This window comes from Rana temporaria, chromosome 2, assembly GCF_905171775.1.
Source record: "Rana temporaria chromosome 2, aRanTem1.1, whole genome shotgun sequence".
Taxonomy (NCBI): domain Eukaryota; kingdom Metazoa; phylum Chordata; class Amphibia; order Anura; family Ranidae; genus Rana; species Rana temporaria.
In genome coordinates, this window is record NC_053490.1 from 437,837,745 (window position 1) to 437,859,158 (window position 21,414).

Consider the following 21,414-nt stretch of genomic DNA (forward strand, 5'->3'; position numbering starts at 1 on the left):
CGGGCGGCAAGTGGTTAATGTTGTTGCCCTTCTTTGGACCCTTTCCAGCTCCAGCACATTCCTTCTGAGGACTGGTGACCATAACTGGACGGAATACTCCAGATGTGGCGTAACTAGAGTTTTATAAAGTGGCAGGATTATAGTTTGATCTCTGGAGTATAACCCCCTTATGCATGCCAATATTCTGCTGGTTTTGGTAGCTACAGCTTGACATTGCATGCTATTGCTCAGTCTGTTATTTACTAGGACCCCCAGATCTTTCTCCATCCTTGATTCCCCCAGAGGTTCTTCCCCTGTAGTTTTCAGGAATATGTCTCTGCCCTTTTTTAGAATTTTGGTACCACGTTGACTTTTCTACAAATCAGCTGGTACCAATCCTGTCAGTATGCTGTCCACAAAGATTAGGAATAGCAGTAGAGATGACCTGGCGGTTCGCCCGGCGGGTTGATTCGTGGCGAACTTTGCTCGTTCGCAGTCCGTCAAACGGGCGGACATCTGGCGATATTCACGGCGGTCCGCCATTTTACACTGAGAAGAACTTTGACCCATGACACATCCATCAGGTGGTGCAGGACAGCCAATTGAGACATTTCAGCACAAGGACATCCCCTACCTTGTAAATAGACCTGATCTGGCGGCCATCTTACATTCTGCTTTTTGTCAGAGTAGGGAGAGGTTGCTGTTTGGAGCACAGACACCCTGTATTGAATCAATAGCTATCTAAATGGTCCACAAAAATCCTTTAAATTACTGGTATAGCTGTACTACTTGCTGTGCAGTATATAGGTGTAATACATTCATATACTTTTTGTCAGTGTAGGGACAGGTTGCTGTGTGCGGAGCAAGGACAGACTGTAGTGAAACAAATCGTAACCTAACAGGTCCACAAAAGTCCTTTCAAGGACTGGTATAGGTGTACTATTGTTTGGTGTGCAGTATATAGGGGTGTAATACACTTATAATATACTTTTGAATATAGAAAGCATATTATAGTGGATTTGTATTGTGCAGCATTGTGACTGGTGGTGTATTTGGATACTGCTGAATTTTTGCCTCTAAGGCTGGGTTCACACTAGTGCAAATTGTATGTGGTTTCCCCACATCCAAGTCACATGTCGGGAGATTGTGGCCGGCTCTCTATTGAGCCGATTCACACAGCTCCGGGACGGCTGTGGACAGAAGTCCTTGCGTTTTATGGTCCATTCCAGGTCCAAATTCAGCCGAAAATTATGACCGAAATCAGACCTGAAAACAGAGAATAGGGACGCACCAGACGCCTGCTGTGAGCTGCTCCACACAGCAGTGTGAGCCCAGCCAAACAGATTCATCCATCCACAAAACAGAGGTGAATGCATAAATCCCCTTTACCAAGACGGATTCTGACAGTGGGGACTCTTCTCTGTCAGAATTCACTGATCAGCACTGCAGCTGATTGACTGCAAGCTGCTGGTCGAACAAGGTTCCAGCAGTCCCATTCTACAGAAGCTGATCTGATGGGGCGGCTTCTAACAGGCAAGGCCACACAGATCAAAATTCAGCTGGTCCCTGCTGAACCAAACAAATTTTGATCAGTGTGTACTAGGGTTGTCCCGATACCACTTTTTTAAGACCGAGTACAAGTACTGATACTTTTTTCAAGTACTCGCCAATGCCGATTACCAATACCTTTTTTTTTTATCTCATGTGATCGAGGCACGTGTCAGTATTTTTTTTTTTTACAATTGTTTTAATTTTTTAATTTATTTAATTTTTTTACAATTTTTTTTTTTTTATTACAATGTTTTATTTTTTAAGGGGGGGGGGGGGTTGGACAGTGTCAGTGTTTTTTTTTTTTTTTTAATTACAATAAAAAAAAATATTATTTAATGCAATTCTTTTTTTCTTTTTTTATTAGCCCTGTTGGGGGGCTTTGGTGAGGTATCAGGGGTCTTAACAGACCTCTGACATCTCCCCTTTGAGACAGGGAAAGGGACTAGGGACACAGATTCCCCAGTCCCTTTCTCAGCAGCCTCAGCTGCGCTGAAAATGAATGGAGAGAAGACAGCGGCTCCTCTCCATTCATAAACTGAAACATCGTAAACACAGAGGGGGACAGCAGCACGGAGGGGGAGAAAAGAGGAGGACAGCAGCAGGGAGTGGGACACGGAGGAGAAGACAGGGGGACACGGAGTATCATGGAGGGGGAGAAGAAAGGGTGACAGCAGCACGAAGAGAGGGGGACAAGGAGGAGAAGAGAGGGGGACAGCAGCACGAAGAGAGGGGGACGAGGAGAAGAGAGGGGGACAGCAGCACAAAGAGGGACACGGAGCAGAAGAGAGGGGGACACGGAACAGAAGAAAGGGGGACAAGGAGCAGCATGGAGGGGGACAGCAGAGCAGCAGAACGGAGGGGGACTGGAGGAGGATGTCAGGACAGTCAGCGGTGATCATGTGTGGGAGAGTTACAAGCAATGATCACAGCTGATTTCACAAAAGCAGCTGAAAGCTGGACTTTGAAACCTATACAGGGTGATCGGTGCTTGTAACTCTCCTACTGCACTGATCACCGCTGACTGCCCACGTATCGGGTGAAGTATCGGAGCTTTTCCCCCGAGTACAAGTACTCTGGCAAATGCTCGGTATCGGTACCGATACTGGTATCGGGACAACCCATATGTGTACCCATCTTTATCTTATTCCTTGCTCCAGTAGGCTCTCCCAGTGCTGTGATTGGTCCTGTGGAGCTCCTTCCTGGGTGAATTGTGAGTGGCTGTGGTCACACTCCAGCCTCATCCTACCATACAGGTTAATGTTACTGCATGGTATGATGATGCTGAGGCTTTGGCCCCGTACACACGATAGAATCCATCCGCAGATAAATCCCAGCAAATGGGTTTCTGCGGATAGATCCTATGGTGTGTACACGCCAGCGGATCTGTTTCCGCGGAGAAATCTCCTCTGGGATGGATTCCAGCAGATCGGATATTTGCTGTGCTGCACAACAAATCCATCTGCTGGAATCCATTCCAACGGATGGATCCGCTCGTCTGTACAGACTTACCGGATCCATTCGTCCAAAGGGATTCCCCGCACGCGTCGTAATGAATTGACGCATGCGTGGAATTCCTTATATGACAGTGTCGCGCCCGTCGCCGCGTCATAATCGCGGCGACGGCGCGACACGTCATCGGCAGAGGATTTCCGCGCGGATTTCAATGCGATGGTGTATACACTCCATCCCATCGAAATCAGCGGAAATCTTTGAGAGGATTTATCCGTGGAAACGGTCCGCTGGACCGTATCTGCGGATAAATCCTCTCGTGTGTACGGGGCCTTTGAGTGGAGGGGGAGAGCACTGCAGCAAATACAAGCTTTCCTCCAACACTGCAGGGTGGACTTTTTTACTTTGCTGGAGTTGGGCTGCATCCCATCACTTGCTGTTTGGTTAGAAATATACTGGACATTTTCAGTTGCTGCATAGATGTATTCCACATACACACTATATTTTATTAAAATGCATGATTTTCATTAAGATAGTGTGTGTGCAATAAATATATGTAGAGCCTGAAAAGTCCCAGTATATTTCTAACCTTTTCATAAACATTTTACTTTCACTTTAGTAAACATGCACTGCAAGGGTCAGCACAGGTTTACAGCACAGCATTCCACAGTGTGGTCGGGACTCACAAGAGGAGAAAAGCAGTCTGTTATCTGTCTCCCCGGTCTGTTATCTGTGCGAGGAGAGAGAAAATCTGATGTCTGCTGGGCAGTGAGGATCGGGGCTGCAGTGTACTGCTGCTGCGGTACCCACCTGTACTGGAGCTCTTACTTTCCCGATCCAACCGCCCAGCCTGTCAGGAAAACGTGCCCAGGAGAGTGTTCTTTCCGGGGAAGCCTCCAGCAGGTAAGGGCATTTTCAGCAGTGCTTTTGGATAGAATTAGTAACGCAGAGGCTGAGACAAAGCATGATGCTCTAGTAGTGTTTTGCGCCCCCTCCCAAACTCTGCCCTGGGCAGTGGCCCCTCCTGCCCCTGCCTTGTACCAGCCCTGGTAGCAACATCCGGCACTCAGCAGTCTGACGACAGTACCCATATCAGCCCAAGGAGGTTGGTGCCCGCTGTTGCTGCCTACTCCGAGATCTCTATTGTTAGTGATGGGGAAGGCGACGTTGAGGATGACGTGTCTACAGACATCATGTGGGTGCCCACAAGAGCGGAAGAGGATGGGAGTTCAGAGGGAGAGATGGACCAGCAGATAGGGAGGAGAAGCAGGCCGAACTTACATTGCACAGGAGGGACAAACCAGACTCCTAATGTATCAGGAGCGAGCCATCAACCATGTACGGTCACATGTGGCGCTCCCAGGACGCCGGCCCATGGCTCCGCTGTGTGGGCTTTTTTTAATGTGTCCGCTGCAGACAATAGTGTTACCATCTGCAGCCTTTGCAGTCAACGCATAAGTCGCGGTAAGCCCAACACTCACCTAGGGACGACCGCCTTAAGAAGGCACCTAGCCTCCCATCACCGAGCACAGTGGGAGCAACGCCATCAGAACCCACAAATCCACACTCCAGGCTCTCACTGTCCAGCCTCTTCTCCCTCTCCTTCTCCTTCTCCTCTATGCTCACAATTGTTCCTCCACTCCACCTTCCATCATGCCGTCCTCACGTTTTTCTGCACAAAGGCAGGCTTCCGTGGCCCAAATGTTCGATTGTAAAAAAACGATGATGCCGGATAACCCTCTTGCCCAACAGTTGACCCCTGGCTTGTCGGGAACTGATAGCCCACCAACTACTGCCATATAAACTGGTGGACTCTGAGGCCTTTCGAAAATTTGTGGACATTGGAACACCACAATGAAAGGTCCCAGGAAGGACATTTTTTTCACAGAAGGGCATCCCAGAGCTATATGGCCATGTTTAGCGGCAAGTGAATGTATCTCTGGCACAGAGTGTCGGTGCCAAGATACATCAGACCACAGACACGTGGTCTAGCAAACATGGGCAGGGAACTTTTACTGCCCACTGGGTGAACCTTCTGACGGCCGTCAAGCATGTAACCCGTGGCACCCATGTAGATTTGGTTTTACTGCCACGGATTGCATGCAGGCCTGCCTCTTCTTCTCCTCCTCCTCCTCCTACTCCATGCTCCCTCTCCTCCTCCCTCTCCTCATCCAAGATCCCCAGAACCTATTCGACATGCCAGGTGAGACGTTGCCATGCTGTTCTGCATCTGTTGTGCCTGGAAGACAAGAGCCACACTGGTCCTGCACTCCTTTCAGCTTTGCGTTCACAGGCAGATCAGTGGCTAACACCGCTCAATTCGCCAGTTGGAAAAAGTGGATGTTCGAGAACGGTGCCAATCTGCTGAGCGCGCTGAAACAGGGCAAAATTACACATGTGCCATGCATGGCACACGTCCTGAACTTGGTCGTGCAGCGATTCGTTGCCAAATACCCTGGGGTCCAGGACATCTTGCGAAAGGCCAGGAAAATCTCGGCCCATTTCAGAAGATCTTACACGGCCATGGCTCGCTATGCTGACATTCAGCGGCGACACAACCTGCCCGTCAGACGTCTTATTTGTGACTGCCCGAAACGATGGAACTTAACATTGTATATGCTTGATAGGCTGCTCCAGCAGAAACGTGCAGTGAACGACTACCTGTACGAACTCTGCGGCAGGACAGGTTCTGGGGAGGTTGTTTTTTTTTCACCACGCCAGTGGCTGCTCATGCGCGACTCATGCAGACTTCTGCGGCCATTTGATGAGATCACCAAACTGGTCAGTCGCAGCCAGGGTGCCATCAGTGACATCGTACCTTACGCCTTCTTTCTGTAGCGTGCATTGCGTCGTGTCATTGATCAAGCCGTCGAGGAGCAGGAAGATGAGGAAGTCGCAATGCTGGATGAATGAATTCCCAGGGGGGGCTACCCCACCTGAGACAAGTCAACAACGGGACTCTGAGGAGGATGGTGTCGGGGCGGAGGAGGAGGAGCAAGAAGAGCACGCTTTAAACCTTTCTGGGATCCCTGCAAAATTGAAGAGGAGAAGCTGGGACAGCCACACTCCAAAATGTTCCTTTTTATTAAAACTGGTCACAGAACATCACACGCCACAGCAAACAATCAGGAAAAGGCTAAAGCGTTTCGCACTGTGCTTCAGTGCTAATTCATAGCTATGAATAGAATTGCCGGCACCCACGGTTTGGATCCAGTGAGTAAAAGTTCCTTGGTTCATCTGAGCGTTTACTTTTCGTCTCATCCTTTCTGGGATCCCGGATGTTGTCCTTGGAAAGGGGGAGGAGAACGAGGAAGACATTATCCTGGATGATGAGCAGGAGCCAGGCCAGTACAGCGCTTCCAGTTTAGTGCAAATGGGGGCCTTCATGCTCCAGTGTTTTAAGAGGGACCCCGGTATAAAAAGCATAAAGGGCAAGGACCAGTACTGGGTGGAAACGTACTTAGACCCCGGGTACAAACAAAACATGGCTGAAATGTTACCACCATCACAGAGGGCTATCAGAATGCAGCACTTCCAGGCCTTGCTTCGAGAAATGCTGCATTCTACTTTTGCGTCCGCTGGCAGAGGAATTTCCACTCACAGAGAAACAGCCACAGAATACAAAGTTGTTTGCTGTCAGGTGAACGCCTGTGGCCGTGGGCTAATTTTTGGGGCCTGTTATGGCCAACACTTCTGTATCCGGTGAATGACTATTGTACCACCAGCCACAGAATACAAAGTTGTTTGCTGTCAGGTGAATGCCTGTGGCCGTGGGCTAATTTTTGTGGCCTGTAATGGCCGACACTTACTTCTGTATACAGTAAATGCCTAATGTACCTCCAGCCACAGAATACAAAGTTGTTTGCTGTCAGGTGAACGCCTGTCGGCTAATTTTTGGGGCCTGTAATGGCCGCCACTTACTTATGTATCCGGTTTTTCACTTAATACTTTTGGTAGGTTAGTGTCCATGTTGTGGGACTATTTGTGCACAGCTAGTAAGTATTTTGTGGCTGCAAATATGTAGGTTAATATTCGCCTGCCATTAAAGTCAATGGGGCCCGCCGCGAACTTGCGGTTCGCGGACATTTGCTAAAGTTTGCGGTTAGCGTTCGTGAACCGTCCCGTCAGATGTTCGTTTATCACTAAATAGCAGTATGGCCATAACCTGACTGAGTTCTTTGAGGACTCTCAGGTGTAAGCCATCTGGCCCTGGTGAGTTATTTGTGTTAAGCTTATCTAGTCTATCCTTGACTCCGGCCTCTTAACCACAAGGTTGCATCCTGTGACATTTTACTAACAATACTGTGGTCGGTATACCTCTCCTTTTCCTGTGTAAAAACTGAAAAGAAAGCATTTAGCATGGTTGCCTTCTCCATGTCACCTGTAACCATCCTCCCATTATCGTGTGACAATATCTTTTAATTTTAACCTGCCTAATTGCTTTCCCAACCGTGTCCTATTGCCTGGTGAAAAAAAATCTGTGCCTGCTAATGGGATCCATGGGGAGTTATACTCCCATTTTTCCCGTCTAAATACTGTGTCCCATATTTTAAATACATTCTTTGTTATGCTGTGTATGTCCGTGCCCAATTTCCTAATTTTCGGTGGTATCCAAACATTCTTATTTAATTGTGTCAGACTTAGTGTATCTTCCATCTGTACCCACTTCTTTTTAGTGTATGCATTTGTCCATTCTACTAACCTTGCTAGTATTACGGCATAATAATATCTTTTTATATCCGGGAGAGCCAACCCACCACTTTTTTTTTTCATACTCAACAGTGTATAGCTTACTCTAGCCTTTTTGCCTACCCAAATGTATTTCAGGATTACTGTTTTAATTATTTTAAAAAAGCTTTGTGGTAGCATTAGGAAATTATAAGTTATTTTCGGTAGTATCATCATTTTAAAAGCGTTGATCCTACCGATCCAGGAGATAGGTTTCCTTGCCAGTCTTTTCAGATCTTGTTTAATTTCATTAATTAAGGGAACAAAATTGTCCAGATAAAGTTTTTCCACTGCGGGTGTGCTCTTAATTCCTAGGTATGTTATAGATTCTGTTTCCCACGTAAATGGAAATTCTGGGCCATATTCTGAGTAAAGTTACGATGGAGTATCTCAGGATACTCCATCGTATCTCTCTTTTTTGGCCAGTGTATCTATGCGAGCGATTCTTAGAATCATTTTCGCATAGATACACTGAAGATCCGACATGTGTAAGTCACTTACACTGTCAGATCTTAAATGTAATTACTCCGCCGGCCGCTAGGTGGCGTTTACGCTCAGGTCTCATTTGTTTATGCAAATGAGCCTGATACGCCGATTCCCGAACGATTTTGCGTTGCGTAACCGTCGCTTACGTCGTTTGCGTAGGCGTAAGGTTACCCCCGCTATATGAAGGGTAACCTTAAGCCAGTCCCATGTAGGCCATGTTAAGTATGGCGCCGGGTCCGCGTCGTGTTTTCCCGTCGGGTACGTCGTTTTACTAAGTCGTTCTTGAATACGACTATACGTCAATGACGCACACGTCGGCGTCATTGACGTTTTACGCTGAGAACTGGAGCATGCGCACTGGGCTATTTTAAGCCTGGCGCATGCGCAGTTCGTTAGAATCGGGGGCGCGCTTAATTTAAATAGAAGCCGCCCCCTTGGATTTACGCGGGGATACGCCGGGCCAAATACACTACGCCGCCCCAAACTACGGAGCAAGTGTTTGGGGAATACAGCACTTGCTCCTGTAGGTTGGGGCGGCGTAGTGTAAATGGCTTACGCGCTGTCCGCCTACAATGTACCAGAATATGGCCCTCTTTCTGCAATTCTTCCGCTTCTTTTTTGTCTATGCCCAAATTTAGGATTACCGTTTTTATCGGGTTTATTTTAAAATTGGAAAGTTCACCATATCTTTTTATTTCCTTTACAACATTGGGCAGTGCAACTCTAGGTTTGGTCAAATATAGGAGTATGTCGTCTGCGTACGCCACCACCTTGTGTTCATCGTCGCCCACTCTCACCCCCCCTATATCCGGGTTTTCCCGGATTTTTACTAGTAATGGTTCCAGTGTTATTACACATAGGAGGGGCGAGAGCGGGCAGCCCTGTCTGGTTCCATTTTTCATTTCAAACACCGACGACACACGCCCATTGACCTTCACCCTAGCCGTCGGATGGCAATACAGATTCCTTACCCACTTCATAAATCTTGGTCCCAGACATATGCTTCGTAAGGTATCCATCATAAACCCCCAGTCGACTCGGTCAAATGCTTTTTCAGCATCTATTGACATGAGTACGATTTTTATTTCTTCTTCCTCTCCTATTTTATTAAAATAATTACACATCTCTGGGACCAACAATTCTTTAAATTTTTATAGTACTTAAATCGGCATACCATCCGGGCCTGGGCTTTTGCCCCCTGGTGTTTCCCGAAAGGCTTTATAGATCTCCTCCTGAGTAATCGGATCCTCTAGGGCAGTGATGGCGAACCTTGGCACCCCAGATGTTTTGGAACTACATTTCCCATGATGCTCATGCACTCTTCAGAGTAGCTGAGCATCATGGGAAATGTAGTTCCAAAACATCTGGGGTGCCAAGGTTCGCCATCACTGCTCTAGGGATTCAATGTCATTTTGAGATATCTTTGGCAAATTGATTTCTTCTAGGTACTCTTTGATTTTTCTTGTTCTGATGTCTTCTTGCTCTTGAGTCTCATTGGTTCGGATAGAGTATAATGTGCTATAAAAAGTCTGAAATGCCTCTGCAATTTCAGAAGTCTTATATTTCATCTGCCCTTCCTGATTTTTTATTTTTTCAATGTAGTTTTTTTTTTTTTTCCTTGGATACTCTGGCTAAATATTTCCCTGGTTTATTCCCCCCACTTCTATCTTTCTTTTACGACATTTTTAAATATGTTTCTAGTTTCAAGTTTCAAGTCTCTGAGCTGGGCCCTCTTTATCACTATTTTCTGATGCACTTCGCTTTCTCCTCGTTCTTTATGCGCTTGCTCCAGTTCATAAAGCTGCGTTGTTAATTTTTTCATTTTTAATTCTCTTGCCTTTTTTTTCCCCTGCTCCTATTGAGATTAATTTCCCTCTAATATATGCCTTATGGGCTTCCCATACTGTAGCCACGCTTACATCCGATGTGTTGTTAATCATAAAATATTGTTCCAGGTCTTTTTTCACTATCTTGCTTACTTCTGTGTCCTCTATGAGTTCTTCATTTAAATTCCAGATTCCTTTTCTTTGTTCTGTCTCTTTGAATCTTATTTTCACTATTACCGGCGCATGATCTGAAATTGTTATTACACCTATTGAGGTTTTAACTATATCTTCCAATAACTCGTGGTCTACCATCATATAGTCCAATCTTGAGTATGTACCATGCACAGACGAGTGATATGTATAGTCTTTTTTATTTGGGTGTGTGATCCTCCATGGATCTATTTATTGCTGATTAAACATTTTTTTTCTTAATATTTCGGAGTTGTTTAGTATCTCGCATCTGTGCACCGGACGTACTATCAAGGTGGTGTTCCATTGAGATATTGAAATCTCCTGCTAGGATTACGTTGCCCTGTTTAAAATCCATTAGAGCGTTCAGTATCCCACTAAGGTATTTTTGCGGATGTCTGTTAGGGCAATATATATTTGCAAGCGCATATTTTTTCCCCTGAAGGACCCCTCTCAGAAACAAATAGCGACCCTCAGGGTCGACTTTCCTCTCTTCTACCTTAAAATAAATGTTTTTCCCTACCCCTATAGCAACCACTTAGCTCTCTTCTTTGGGGAGTCACCAGTCACCATAGAACCAGGTTGGCACTGCCCGAGAATAAAGTCTAACATTGGAGTCCAATGTTATATGTGTCTCCTGTAGGAAGACGATTTCTGCAGAATACCTTTCCACCTCTAACACCATATGCCTTTTTTCCCCTCATTTCAGGCACATACATATTTTTTGTTATAAGGCACACAGATCTGAGTCCCCCTCCCCCACCCTTCCATCTCCCCCAGTCCCTCCCTGCCTCCCCTCCCCATGGTGGAACCTAGACCCTATGGTCTTGTTATGGAGCTTCTCCTCTTGCGCCCCCTTTGGTGCTCTTATACTCCACTCTATCCTCTAAGGTGGTGTTCTATTTGGCGCGATCTCCTTGCCCCCAATCCTAGGGCAATGGTGGCGGAGCACTCCCAGGATCTCCCCTCCCCACATCCCGCTCTTTAGCTTACTATATTGATCCCCTATATTGATCCTCAAGACGCTGAAATATTTTTTTAGGACTCTTACCTTTTCATTGGTTCCAACGTGTACCATTACAGTTGGGTCCTCCCCAGCCCCTCCCAATCATCTGTCCTCCTGCTCTGCGATGTGCCAAACCCGAGCGCCCAGAAAACAACATACTGTTCTGTGACCACGGTTTTTATGACAGATTGCCCTCCTTTTACTTTTTAAATGCATGAAAATAAATACATGAAATATGCATGAAAATGAAAATAAATCCATATGAAAGTCCAAAGTGCAAGTATTGGTGACCTGAACTCACTTTTGTCGACATACATGCGAGAAGCTATATTTAGCGCAGTCTGTACTAGCCGCTTTGTAACTTTGTGCATCTTTTCATGAAGGCATGGCATGGATTCCACATGGAGTGTCTCCAACAGCTTTTTTTCAGTTTCCTTCTCTGCACCTAAACCAGAAACAAAGATCAAAACAGGATGACATTACAGCAACTGTTATACTTCTGGGTAATTATGGCCCCAGACCCTTAAACCAATAGTGTTAGTAAGTTAGCAATGCTAAATATGGGGGAAACATTTACAATTATCTTGCTTGGCCTAAGGTAGGCTGAATATTAAGTCAAGTGCTATACCTTCATATCAATATAAATTGCCAAACAAACAAACTTATACACATTTGTGAAGCACATGATATAAACATCACATCTAAACTAGTGCAACAAAAATATATTCAGTGAACTAAAAGTCCATAAATATAGTTCAAAATATCAACCAAAGCACCAAAAAAGGCTCACCAGATTTGCATGACCCCAAATTTCTAAGAAGGTCATAGAATGCTTATCCCCTTTCTCTCCTCTTCCAACAGAGCCTCTGCTGCACACCTCACTGTCCAATTTACACAGGTATGTAAAAAACACATTCAATACCCTCTCCTCTCCAGGTAAACCCTTGTTTGGTACTTTGGGCACGGAGGTGGAGGATATTAATATAACCAAGAACTACAGACTTTTTGGATTATATAGAATTATAAAAAGGCGCTATGCATGTTCATGTGAAAAACTGGCACAAAGGAAAACACTGCATCAAACTTAAATGTGCATATTAATGAAAAAATAAGCAAGCATAAAAAACAAAATGCTCTAAGATAAAACTTTTAGATCTTCCACCACGAGTGCCAAGTATGAAGATGGCCGCTCACCAGAGCGGTTTGACAGCATATGTCAGAGTAGACGATCCGTCATTTCCGGGTCCATATCCCCACATCAGGCTTTGCCCATCGGAGCGAGACGTGGAACGCACGCCACCCCCAGGGATCAGCTGACTCACACACGCTGTTTACACTTAGTGCCAGGCACTATTACATTGGAGTCATTTTTTACATTCTAGCTCCTTCCTGAGTGGCCATTGGAGTGGATTTATGCCATTAGAGAACCAATCTGGTGTTCTAATCTGCGTCATCTGCTTTTACATTCACATTGACTTGTACGAGAAAACAAGCAGTTTTGGTATGAACAAAATGCCCATGTACGGAGGCCCTAGCAAAATACCAACTGATCTCTATGGAGTACCAATCCTGTGTTAATGATCGCCATTCAGATTTTTTGGGGTTTCTGTGCCTTGACATCAAATGTTCATGTACTAAATTGGGTTTTATAACCACACAGATAGGTGACCACACAGCCCCTTAATGGGTGTAAAAACCAAAAGATATTTTTCAGCATGTTTTCAGCAAAGCCTCTTACTTGGAGATCCTCCGTAACATCCCAGGCTGACATGGATAATCCACAACCTCCCAATTTTGCAACAGTGGTGTCAGCCTTTTGTGCACATTTCATTAGTGGGCTACCCATACTGTCTTCAGAAGGCATTACAGGTAGCCCAAAAGGCCAAATAAAGGGGAGTGTGTGACAAGACGACAATATTGTTGCTGATTGCAAAGTAACAGCTTTGTGTTGTCAGCCTGCAACAACATCTCCAGGTAACGAATGCACAAAAAATTATTTACATTCATACAATCATCTCTGCTTTATTAAATAAATGTCCCCAGTTTATGTTTTTTATTTTTTTTAGCAGAGAGGATGGGGCTGAGAAACCCCCGATGACATCTAAAAGGAGGCAGAGAGGAGGAGAGGTGCGACCGGTCAAGTGGGTGCTGATCTACGCTATAAATTGAGGTACACAGCTGCATTTAAAAAAAATATAGCAGAGCTGATTGTAGGAATGACATTGTGGTTTGATAGCAGCAGGAGGGGAGCAAATCGGCACTCACACAGCTGACAAGCAGGGAGGGAGGGGCATAGGAGAACAGAAAAGAGTTGAAGATGACAGGGGCACGTAAACTGTCGTCAACGGTGTCAGGACTCAACAGCCATGATAAACTGTGGTCAATTTACAGGAGGGAGGGCAGAACCAGGCAGGGTCAGCCAGGTTTTTTTTAGGTTATACAGGGGACAAAATTACACAGAACAAGCACTGTGTAACATGCTTTAAGGGGACAGGATACATTTTTTTAAGAAAATGGTCTACAGCAAAAATAGGATACCCAAACATAATACAAATAGTATGAAATTGTGTTGCTCTCACTTTAAATAAAACATCCTGAAATGAAGTACAGTACATATAAACCTTCAGCTCATAACAAATGTGCAAATTAGTGCAAGAAGTGACAAGTGCAAAAACATTTTTTTTTCAACAGTCCACTTCAATAAATTCCAAAAACTGCCTTGTCCATCACAGCCGGTGACACTCTCCTACACCAACAGAGATGAAAAAGCCACTTACCAGAAAATTAGAACCTTAAAAAATTACAGGTGGTCTAATGTGCTTCCCCAAGCAATGGATTAAAATAAGAAGGGATGTTCCTGGCCCCCCCGATTTTGATTCTGACGAAACATGTTGGATGGAACATACGGTCTGACGTCATTGTGAATGCACATTGAGTGGCATGGCTTTTTCAAACATGTTTGCTCATTGCCTTGCTCGTATTTTATACATCTGAATGATTTTATGGTATATGCTAAAATGGAGCCTTTTTCTCACAAAGTGATCACTTTATAACTTGATGCTGTGTAGTCGATTGGTGGAGCAGAGGAGTATTTTGGTGGGCGCTTATTGCCATTCGTTTTTATCCACTACCTGGGGACGCGCATTAGACTTCCTGCAATTTATAAGGATCCCATTTTTTCCTTAAAAGAGGCTTATTATCTCTGTTGGTGGAAGAGTGTCACCAGTTTCTTTATCCAAAGCGTTTTTTGGAATTTAGGAAAATTTAAGTCCTTTTATGATTATTTTCACTGCTCAAGAATGTTTACAGGTTTTTTTTGTTTTTTTACACTTGTCACTTCTTGCACTAAATTTGCACATGAGCTAAAGCTTATATGCATTGTACCCGGTTTCAGGATGTTTATTTAAAGTAATAGCGCAACACAATTAGATTTTTTATAAATGTATATTTTTTAGGATACTAAAAACATACAGAAAAATAGATTTAGGTTTTACATTTAATTATGGGTCTGTATATATTAGAGTGTTAAAAAAAATGTCCATTACCTAAAGTCAACTGTAAGAGCCCCAGAGCAATGCTTAAAGGTGAAACAACCACATTGGAGCTTTTGGATCCCAAGTGAACTTGTTTTAGAAGGTCTGTGCTAAATTTCATCATGGCATCTGCAAATTGGTTCATCTCTGTTTTAGAAAAGTCTCCATTACATGCGTTTTCTGAAGAGGATATTTTCTCATCTTGGTCATCTTCAATTGAGTCTTCGTATTTAGGAGCCTCTGTTTCATTTTGTATTGCTGGTGTAGAAGTGGTTGTAAATTCTGTTGCCCAAGGAAAGAGGTCTGACCAAGTGTCCGAGGTAGAGTCTACAATGTTTGAGTGTGTTGCTTTTGTGGTTAATGGAGTTGTACTGACAAGCGTTGTTTCTATTTCAGTTGCAGGCAATTCCTCCTCATCAATAACTTCCTGCACAGATAATAAAACATATCAGTGAATTTCACTTATGGGGCACATTGCTTTCACACAGATCTTAACATATTGCTACCATATAGCCCACCGAGTAGTAACAAGAGTTCTCTTTTACTAGTATTTACAATTGCATCGTGCAATAGACTCACGGGATAAGAAAACACGCATGTTTATAATATATTATAAAATTACAGGAATAGGATGTGGTGGTGTCCGATTGTACTTTTAGTTCAGCTGACTTCTCAGTATAGGGAGCTCTACATTTTTACATTTCAAAAGCTTTAGGCCCCATTCACACCTGAGTGTTTTGTGGCTTGAAGCCTGAAGCTACAAAATGCTGGAGGGGAAAAAAAAATCTATTATTCTCTATGGAGATGGTTCACATATCCACTCCAAAACGCCTGAAGCCAGAAGCTCCAAAATGCCTGAAGCTCAAACAAGTTCTGGGACTTTTTTTTGTAGGCAGATTTGGGTGTTTTTCTGCTTTTTACATTGGTGACCTTTTGACCTGTACAAAATCGCGGCAAAAAAAAACACTGCAAAAATTGCGACAAAATTGTGCGACTTTCTGCCTGAAAACGCTATGCTCAGGTGTTAATGGGGCCTTAGGGAGGAATGTCTTTAGGTACCCAGTTTCGAACCAAATTGAATAGAATTAGAATAATTGAGATGTTACTAAATCAGGAGTGCTGGAATAATACTTTGTATGGAATGTTTTTTTCTTTCTTCTTTGACCCAGAGAGACCGGGAAGATTAGAATGCATGAGGTTTTAAATATACAAATGTTGGTGCTAGACTGGTATTTTTTTATATTTTTGTATGTATTTGTCTTCTATTGAGATGCTTTTCCATTTGACATTTAAAAAATAAAAAACATCAACGATTCAACTTCCTGAACCAAAGCATCAAAAGATGCATGCTGTCCATTTGTCCGCAAGTTCCATCACATAGTTCTTCAGAACCCCTGACCATCAGATATTTTCCCGAACAGAGTAAAATGTATCTATAGAATGGAATGCAATACAATAAGATCTGGGCCTCTTGCATTCATTTACTTTTGTCATATTCCTCTTTGCTCTTCTGATATTTTAGCCAAAAGATATCATTGGATGCTCACCATCAACTCCCTACGCATTTGTACCGACATGGGACCCATGCCAGAGAAAAAAAAAATGGGAAGCTTCCAGAAGACTGTCGCTACTAAAACTTAAAACAGCCATTCAATAATCAAGTGATCAACAGCAGCAGTGGTGAGATCTTGTTTGGGGTATTTTGACCAGTCAGACATGTTTTGACAAGGTATAGTCACATCCAGGATTGTGTAAAGTACACTGAGAACCAGGGCTTTTTTTCAGGGGGAACTTGGTGGAACTCAGTTCCACCACCTCTGGCTCAGACCCGTTGGTGCCTGCTCACCAATGGCAATAGACCGTTTTGTACAAAATCCTCCCTAAAATGAGTACAATGCTAATAGGCATTGAAAAAAAAAAACTTGAGTGTTTCCAATCTCTGTATAAAGAGTTTGAAAAGAGGGTGCAAGGGGGAAAGACATTGAGGCCTTAAAGGACCAAGACTAAACAGTACTGGTAAAAGCAACAGGCTGATCCAAGTTTCAGAGTGGTGCGCACTGCATCAAGTGTTAAACAGTCTCCTTTGATTTGTGAGTAATAGCAGTAGATTTCAACCCCACAGGGGCAAGCTCCTCAGTCAGGGGCAGGAGCAACTCATAATCAGAAAGTCTCTGTGGCCAATGGCTCAGAAGCGGCTAAAACCATAGGAAAAAAAAAAATGAGAGAAAGAATCTGCAGAAGGTGTGGAAGCACGCTTATGACTTCTGTGCTCTAAATCAGCAAATAACTGGGTGACTTGAGCCATAAAGACTTACAGGTCAGTAGTAAACAACTCGGCAGGAATGGCAGAGGAACCATCCATACCTTTAAAGTCAGCAGCTACAAACACTGTTAGGGAAAAAAAACACACACACACACACACACACACACCTATTGCCTTTAGAACTACTTCAAGCTAAAAAAAAGTTGTTTGGATAGACTTGGAAACATCCTTAACATCACAGAATGTGACTTACTACTGTCTATACCATGACCCAGATACAATGAGAAAATAATCACCCCCTTTAAAATCTAATTTTGTTGCTTTGCAGCCTGAAATGAAGACAGGCACAGTTTTTGTTTTATCCAGCTGTATTTACTTAGTGCAACTGATAACAGTGAACCATAACACCAGGTCAGAAAAAAAAAAAATGTTTTTCTAAAAAACAGAAATCACTGAGTTGGAAAAAGAATCCCCCCCCTTTGTGTCAGTATTTTGTTGAACCACCTTTTGCTTTAATTACAGCCTTTAGTCTGTTGGCATATGTCTCATACATAGGATGAATCCAGAAATATTTTTGATTTGGCGAAATCGAAGGAACAATTCTGCATATATTTTGAACTTGCCCACGAGTCTGGCCTTTTTAGCTTGAGACTTATAAACGGATTCATGACCTTGCTGGCCTACTTTTAGCAGATAATCCAGCAGCTTGCCTTTTGCATCTTAGGCCCCGTACACACGACCGAGTTTCTCGGCAGAATTCAGCCAGAAACTCGATCGGAGCTGAATTCTGCCGAGAAACTCGGTCGTGTGTACACTTTTCAGCGAGGAAGCCGACGAACATGTTCTCTATTTCCTCGTTGTTCAATGAGGAAAGTTGGCCCGCCAAGATCCTTGGCGGCTTCAACACAGAACTCGACGAGGAACTCTATGTGTTTGGCAAGTCGAGTTCCTCGGACGTGTGTACGGGGCCTCAGTCCTCTATCCAAGAGAAAAAGTACCAAAACTAATTAGTAACCCGTTTGATAAACATGGCAAGGTCATGTATTTCAGCAAAATGGAAAGATTTCTTTTCCTCCTACAGTAGGGCAGTGGTTGATAAATATAAAGAAATTAAATTGGAATAGCGGACACTGTCTGAGGAATCGAGGAGAAAGATTCCATAAGACATGGTGCCAATGGACTAGGTTTTAGCTCACATCAAATTATAAGTCGATTATGAAGACAACTCTGCAGGACTAAATACGTGTCAGACAGGCCTCCCTTAGGTACTTTTTTAAATTACTCAACCCCTCTGCCTTTCCTTCTCTTGGGAATATTCCTTTTTAGACTAATACTATATAAAAATGTGTACCATTGAATACTGATTATTGCAATCAGGAGGAGGTATTACATTTTGCTGGTGTTGATGGTTGTAATTGAATGTGTAGCCAGGAGCTGGATAGAGATATATATCTCTGCAATCAGGAGACACTGGGCCAGATTTGCGTAGATCAGCGGATCTTTAGATCTGCTCGATCTACCTGATTTAAGATCCGCTCCCGCAAGTTTGGGAGGCAAGTGGGTAATTCACAAACCACTTACCTCCAAACTTGCGGCGGCGGATCGCAAATCCCCCGGCGGAATTCAAATTCCGCGGCTAGGGGGAGTGTACTATTTAAATCAGGCGCGTTCCCGCGCCTATTTAAATGAGCATGCCCCTGTCTGCAGAATTTCCCGGCGTGCATTGCTCCCACTGACGTCACTAGGACGTCAGTGGTTTCGACGTGAGCGTAACTTGCGACGCGCGTGTTTATGAATCGGCGTACGCAAACAACGTAAGAAAATTTAAAAGCGACGCGGGAACGATGGCTATACTTAACATTGGCTGTGCCTCATAGAAGCAGGGGTAAGTTTACGCCTGGAAAGCCGCTACGGAAACGTCGTAACACCGGCGCCATTTTCAAATTGAAAATAAGATCCGACAGTGTAACACAGTGTAACACTGTCGGATCTTAGCCATATCTATGCGTAACTGATTCTATGAATCAGATGCATAGATAGGACCAATGTAAGTCAGAGATACGACGGTGTATCTGGAGATACACCGTCGTATCTCTTTGTGAATCTGGCCCACTGTGTGGCTTTGCTGCGGAGGGAGCCATTTCCCTCTAGTGCGAGTTGACTCTGACCTGTGCCAGTGTCACTATAGTCTGTCCCTGCCCGAAACAGCAAACTGTCCCTACACTGAGAAAAAAGTATATGAATGTATTACATACCTATGTACTGCAGAGCAAGTAGTCAGGGCCGCCATCAGGGGGGTACAGGCAGTCCGGAGGTTCGGAGGGGCCCGGAGGCCCACAGGGCCCTAGATGGCCACCCCCCCCCCCCTTTTTTTTTTTTTTTTTTTTTTTTTTTAATAAAAAAAAAATATATATATTTTTATTTTATTTTTTATTAAAGGGCCAATATTTTTTTTGGGGGGGGGTCCGGAGATCCCCAGTGCCCTGGATGACAGCCCCCCCCCTTTTTTTTATATAAAAAAAATATATATTTTTTTTATTAAGGGCCCAGAGGTCCCCAGGGCCCCGGATGGCTACCTCCCTTTTTTTATATATATATTTTATTTAGTTATTTTTTTGTAAAGGGCCCCCCTGCTCCTCAATTTGCAGCAGCTCCCCCCCCGCTCCTCAATTTCAGGCAGCAGCACCCCCCCCCCCCCACCCCCCGCTTCTCTGCTCCAGGAGGGCCCATGCCTGAAGCTGTGTAAGGGGCCCCATAATTCCTGATGGCGGCCCTGCAAGTAGTACACCTATACCAGTGCTTGAAAGGACTTTTGTGGACCTTTTAGATAGCTATTTGATTGAATACAGCCTGTCCCTGCTCCAAACAGCAACCTCTCCTTACACAATGGCTTTGAGGACACCCTGTGAGCTGGTTGACTTCTTGACTATGGCAATTATGAGAGGCAATTTAACCACTTGCTTACTGGGCACATATACCCCCCTCCTGCCCAGGTGAAATTTCAGCTTTCGGCACTGCATCGCTTTAACTAACAATTGCGCGGTCGTGCGACGTGGCTCCCAAACAAAATTGACGTCCTTTTTTCCCCACAAGTAGAGCTTTCTTTTGGTGGTATTTGATCGCCTGTGCGGTTTTTATTTTTTGCGCTATAAACAAAAAAGTGAGACAATTTTGAAAAAAATACAATATTTTTTACTTCTTGCTATAATAAATATCCCAATTTAAAAAAAAATAACATTTTTTTTTCTCAGTTTAGGCCGATACGTATTCTTCTACATATTTTTGGTAAAAAAAAAAAAAAAAATCGCAATAAGCGACTGGTTTGCGCAAAAGTTATAGTGCTTACAAAATAGGGGACAGAATTATTTTTTTTTAATTATTTTTTTTACTAGAAATGGCGGCGATCTGCGATTTTTAATGGACTGCGATGTTATGGCGGACACATCGGACACATTTTTTGCGCCATTCACATTTATACTGCGATCAGTGCTATAAATATGCACTAATTACAGTATAAATGTGACTGGCATTGAAGGGGTTAACACTAGGGGGTGAGGAAGGGGTTAAATGTATCCCTGCTTAGTGTTCTAACTGTAGGTGGAGGGGGGGTGACTGGGGGGGTGACCGATCTATGTCCCTATGTACAAGGGACACAGATCCGTCTCCTCTCCAGAGACAGCACCGCTGTCTCTGTGTAAAACGGCAATGAGAGATGATCTCATATGTTTACATATGAGATCCTCTCTCATTGGCCGCACAGATCGCCTCGCGAACGGCCACTCTGATTGGCCGTTCGCGGCGATCTGTAATTGGCTGTGTCCGAGGGACACGGCCAACACAGATTTTCCCCGCAGCGCGCTCTGGAGCGCGCGCGGGGACCGCCCTAAGGGGCGGCCGTCAATTGACGGCGGTTTGGAAATTGGGATCCGCACTGTAGCCGTCAATTGACGGCAGGCGGATCCCAAATGGTTAAAGATTGGGGTTCTATGTGCTATTTCATGATGATAACATTTATTATATGTCATTTTGTTTCTACTATCATAGGAGAGATTCTCTATCAGTGCATAGAAGGTTATGTCACAATTTGACTTAGCTGTTTTCTGTGTACCTCTTTCCATTAGACTTGGGGTGAGACCCCTTATTCTCAGTAAGTGTTGCCTGCTGCCCATCCTCCCCCCTCTCCCTGTATGGCTCTGACCAAGCTAAAAATAGAAGATATATAGAACAAGATAGCTAACCTCCAGTTTTTTGTCGCTAGGAAGATTTAGGGATCAAATAATTGTTAATGGCATCATATCAATCATGAGCATCATCTGCATTGTGCGCCATAACTAATCTTGAGGGCATGCAAGTGGCGAGTTGCCTCTCTTCTCAACCCTTGAGATTATGTTATACATGCAATGC

At 44.1% G+C, this 21,414-nt stretch overlaps 1 protein-coding gene across 1 annotated transcript in view; it reads right to left on the bottom strand.

Annotated features, from left to right (window-relative positions):
- SERPINF2 (serpin family F member 2) overlaps window positions 1-21,414 on the bottom strand; it is a 70,643-nt gene that overhangs the window by 23,697 nt on the left and 25,532 nt on the right. Inside the window, exons 3-4 of the mRNA XM_040338376.1 lie at window positions 14,760-15,174; window positions 11,516-11,659 (exon numbers count right to left, since the gene is read on the bottom strand). Of these exons, the coding sequence (XP_040194310.1) occupies window positions 11,516-11,659; window positions 14,760-15,174 (559 nt within the window). The remainder of the gene's footprint in view (window positions 1-11,515; window positions 11,660-14,759; window positions 15,175-21,414) is intronic.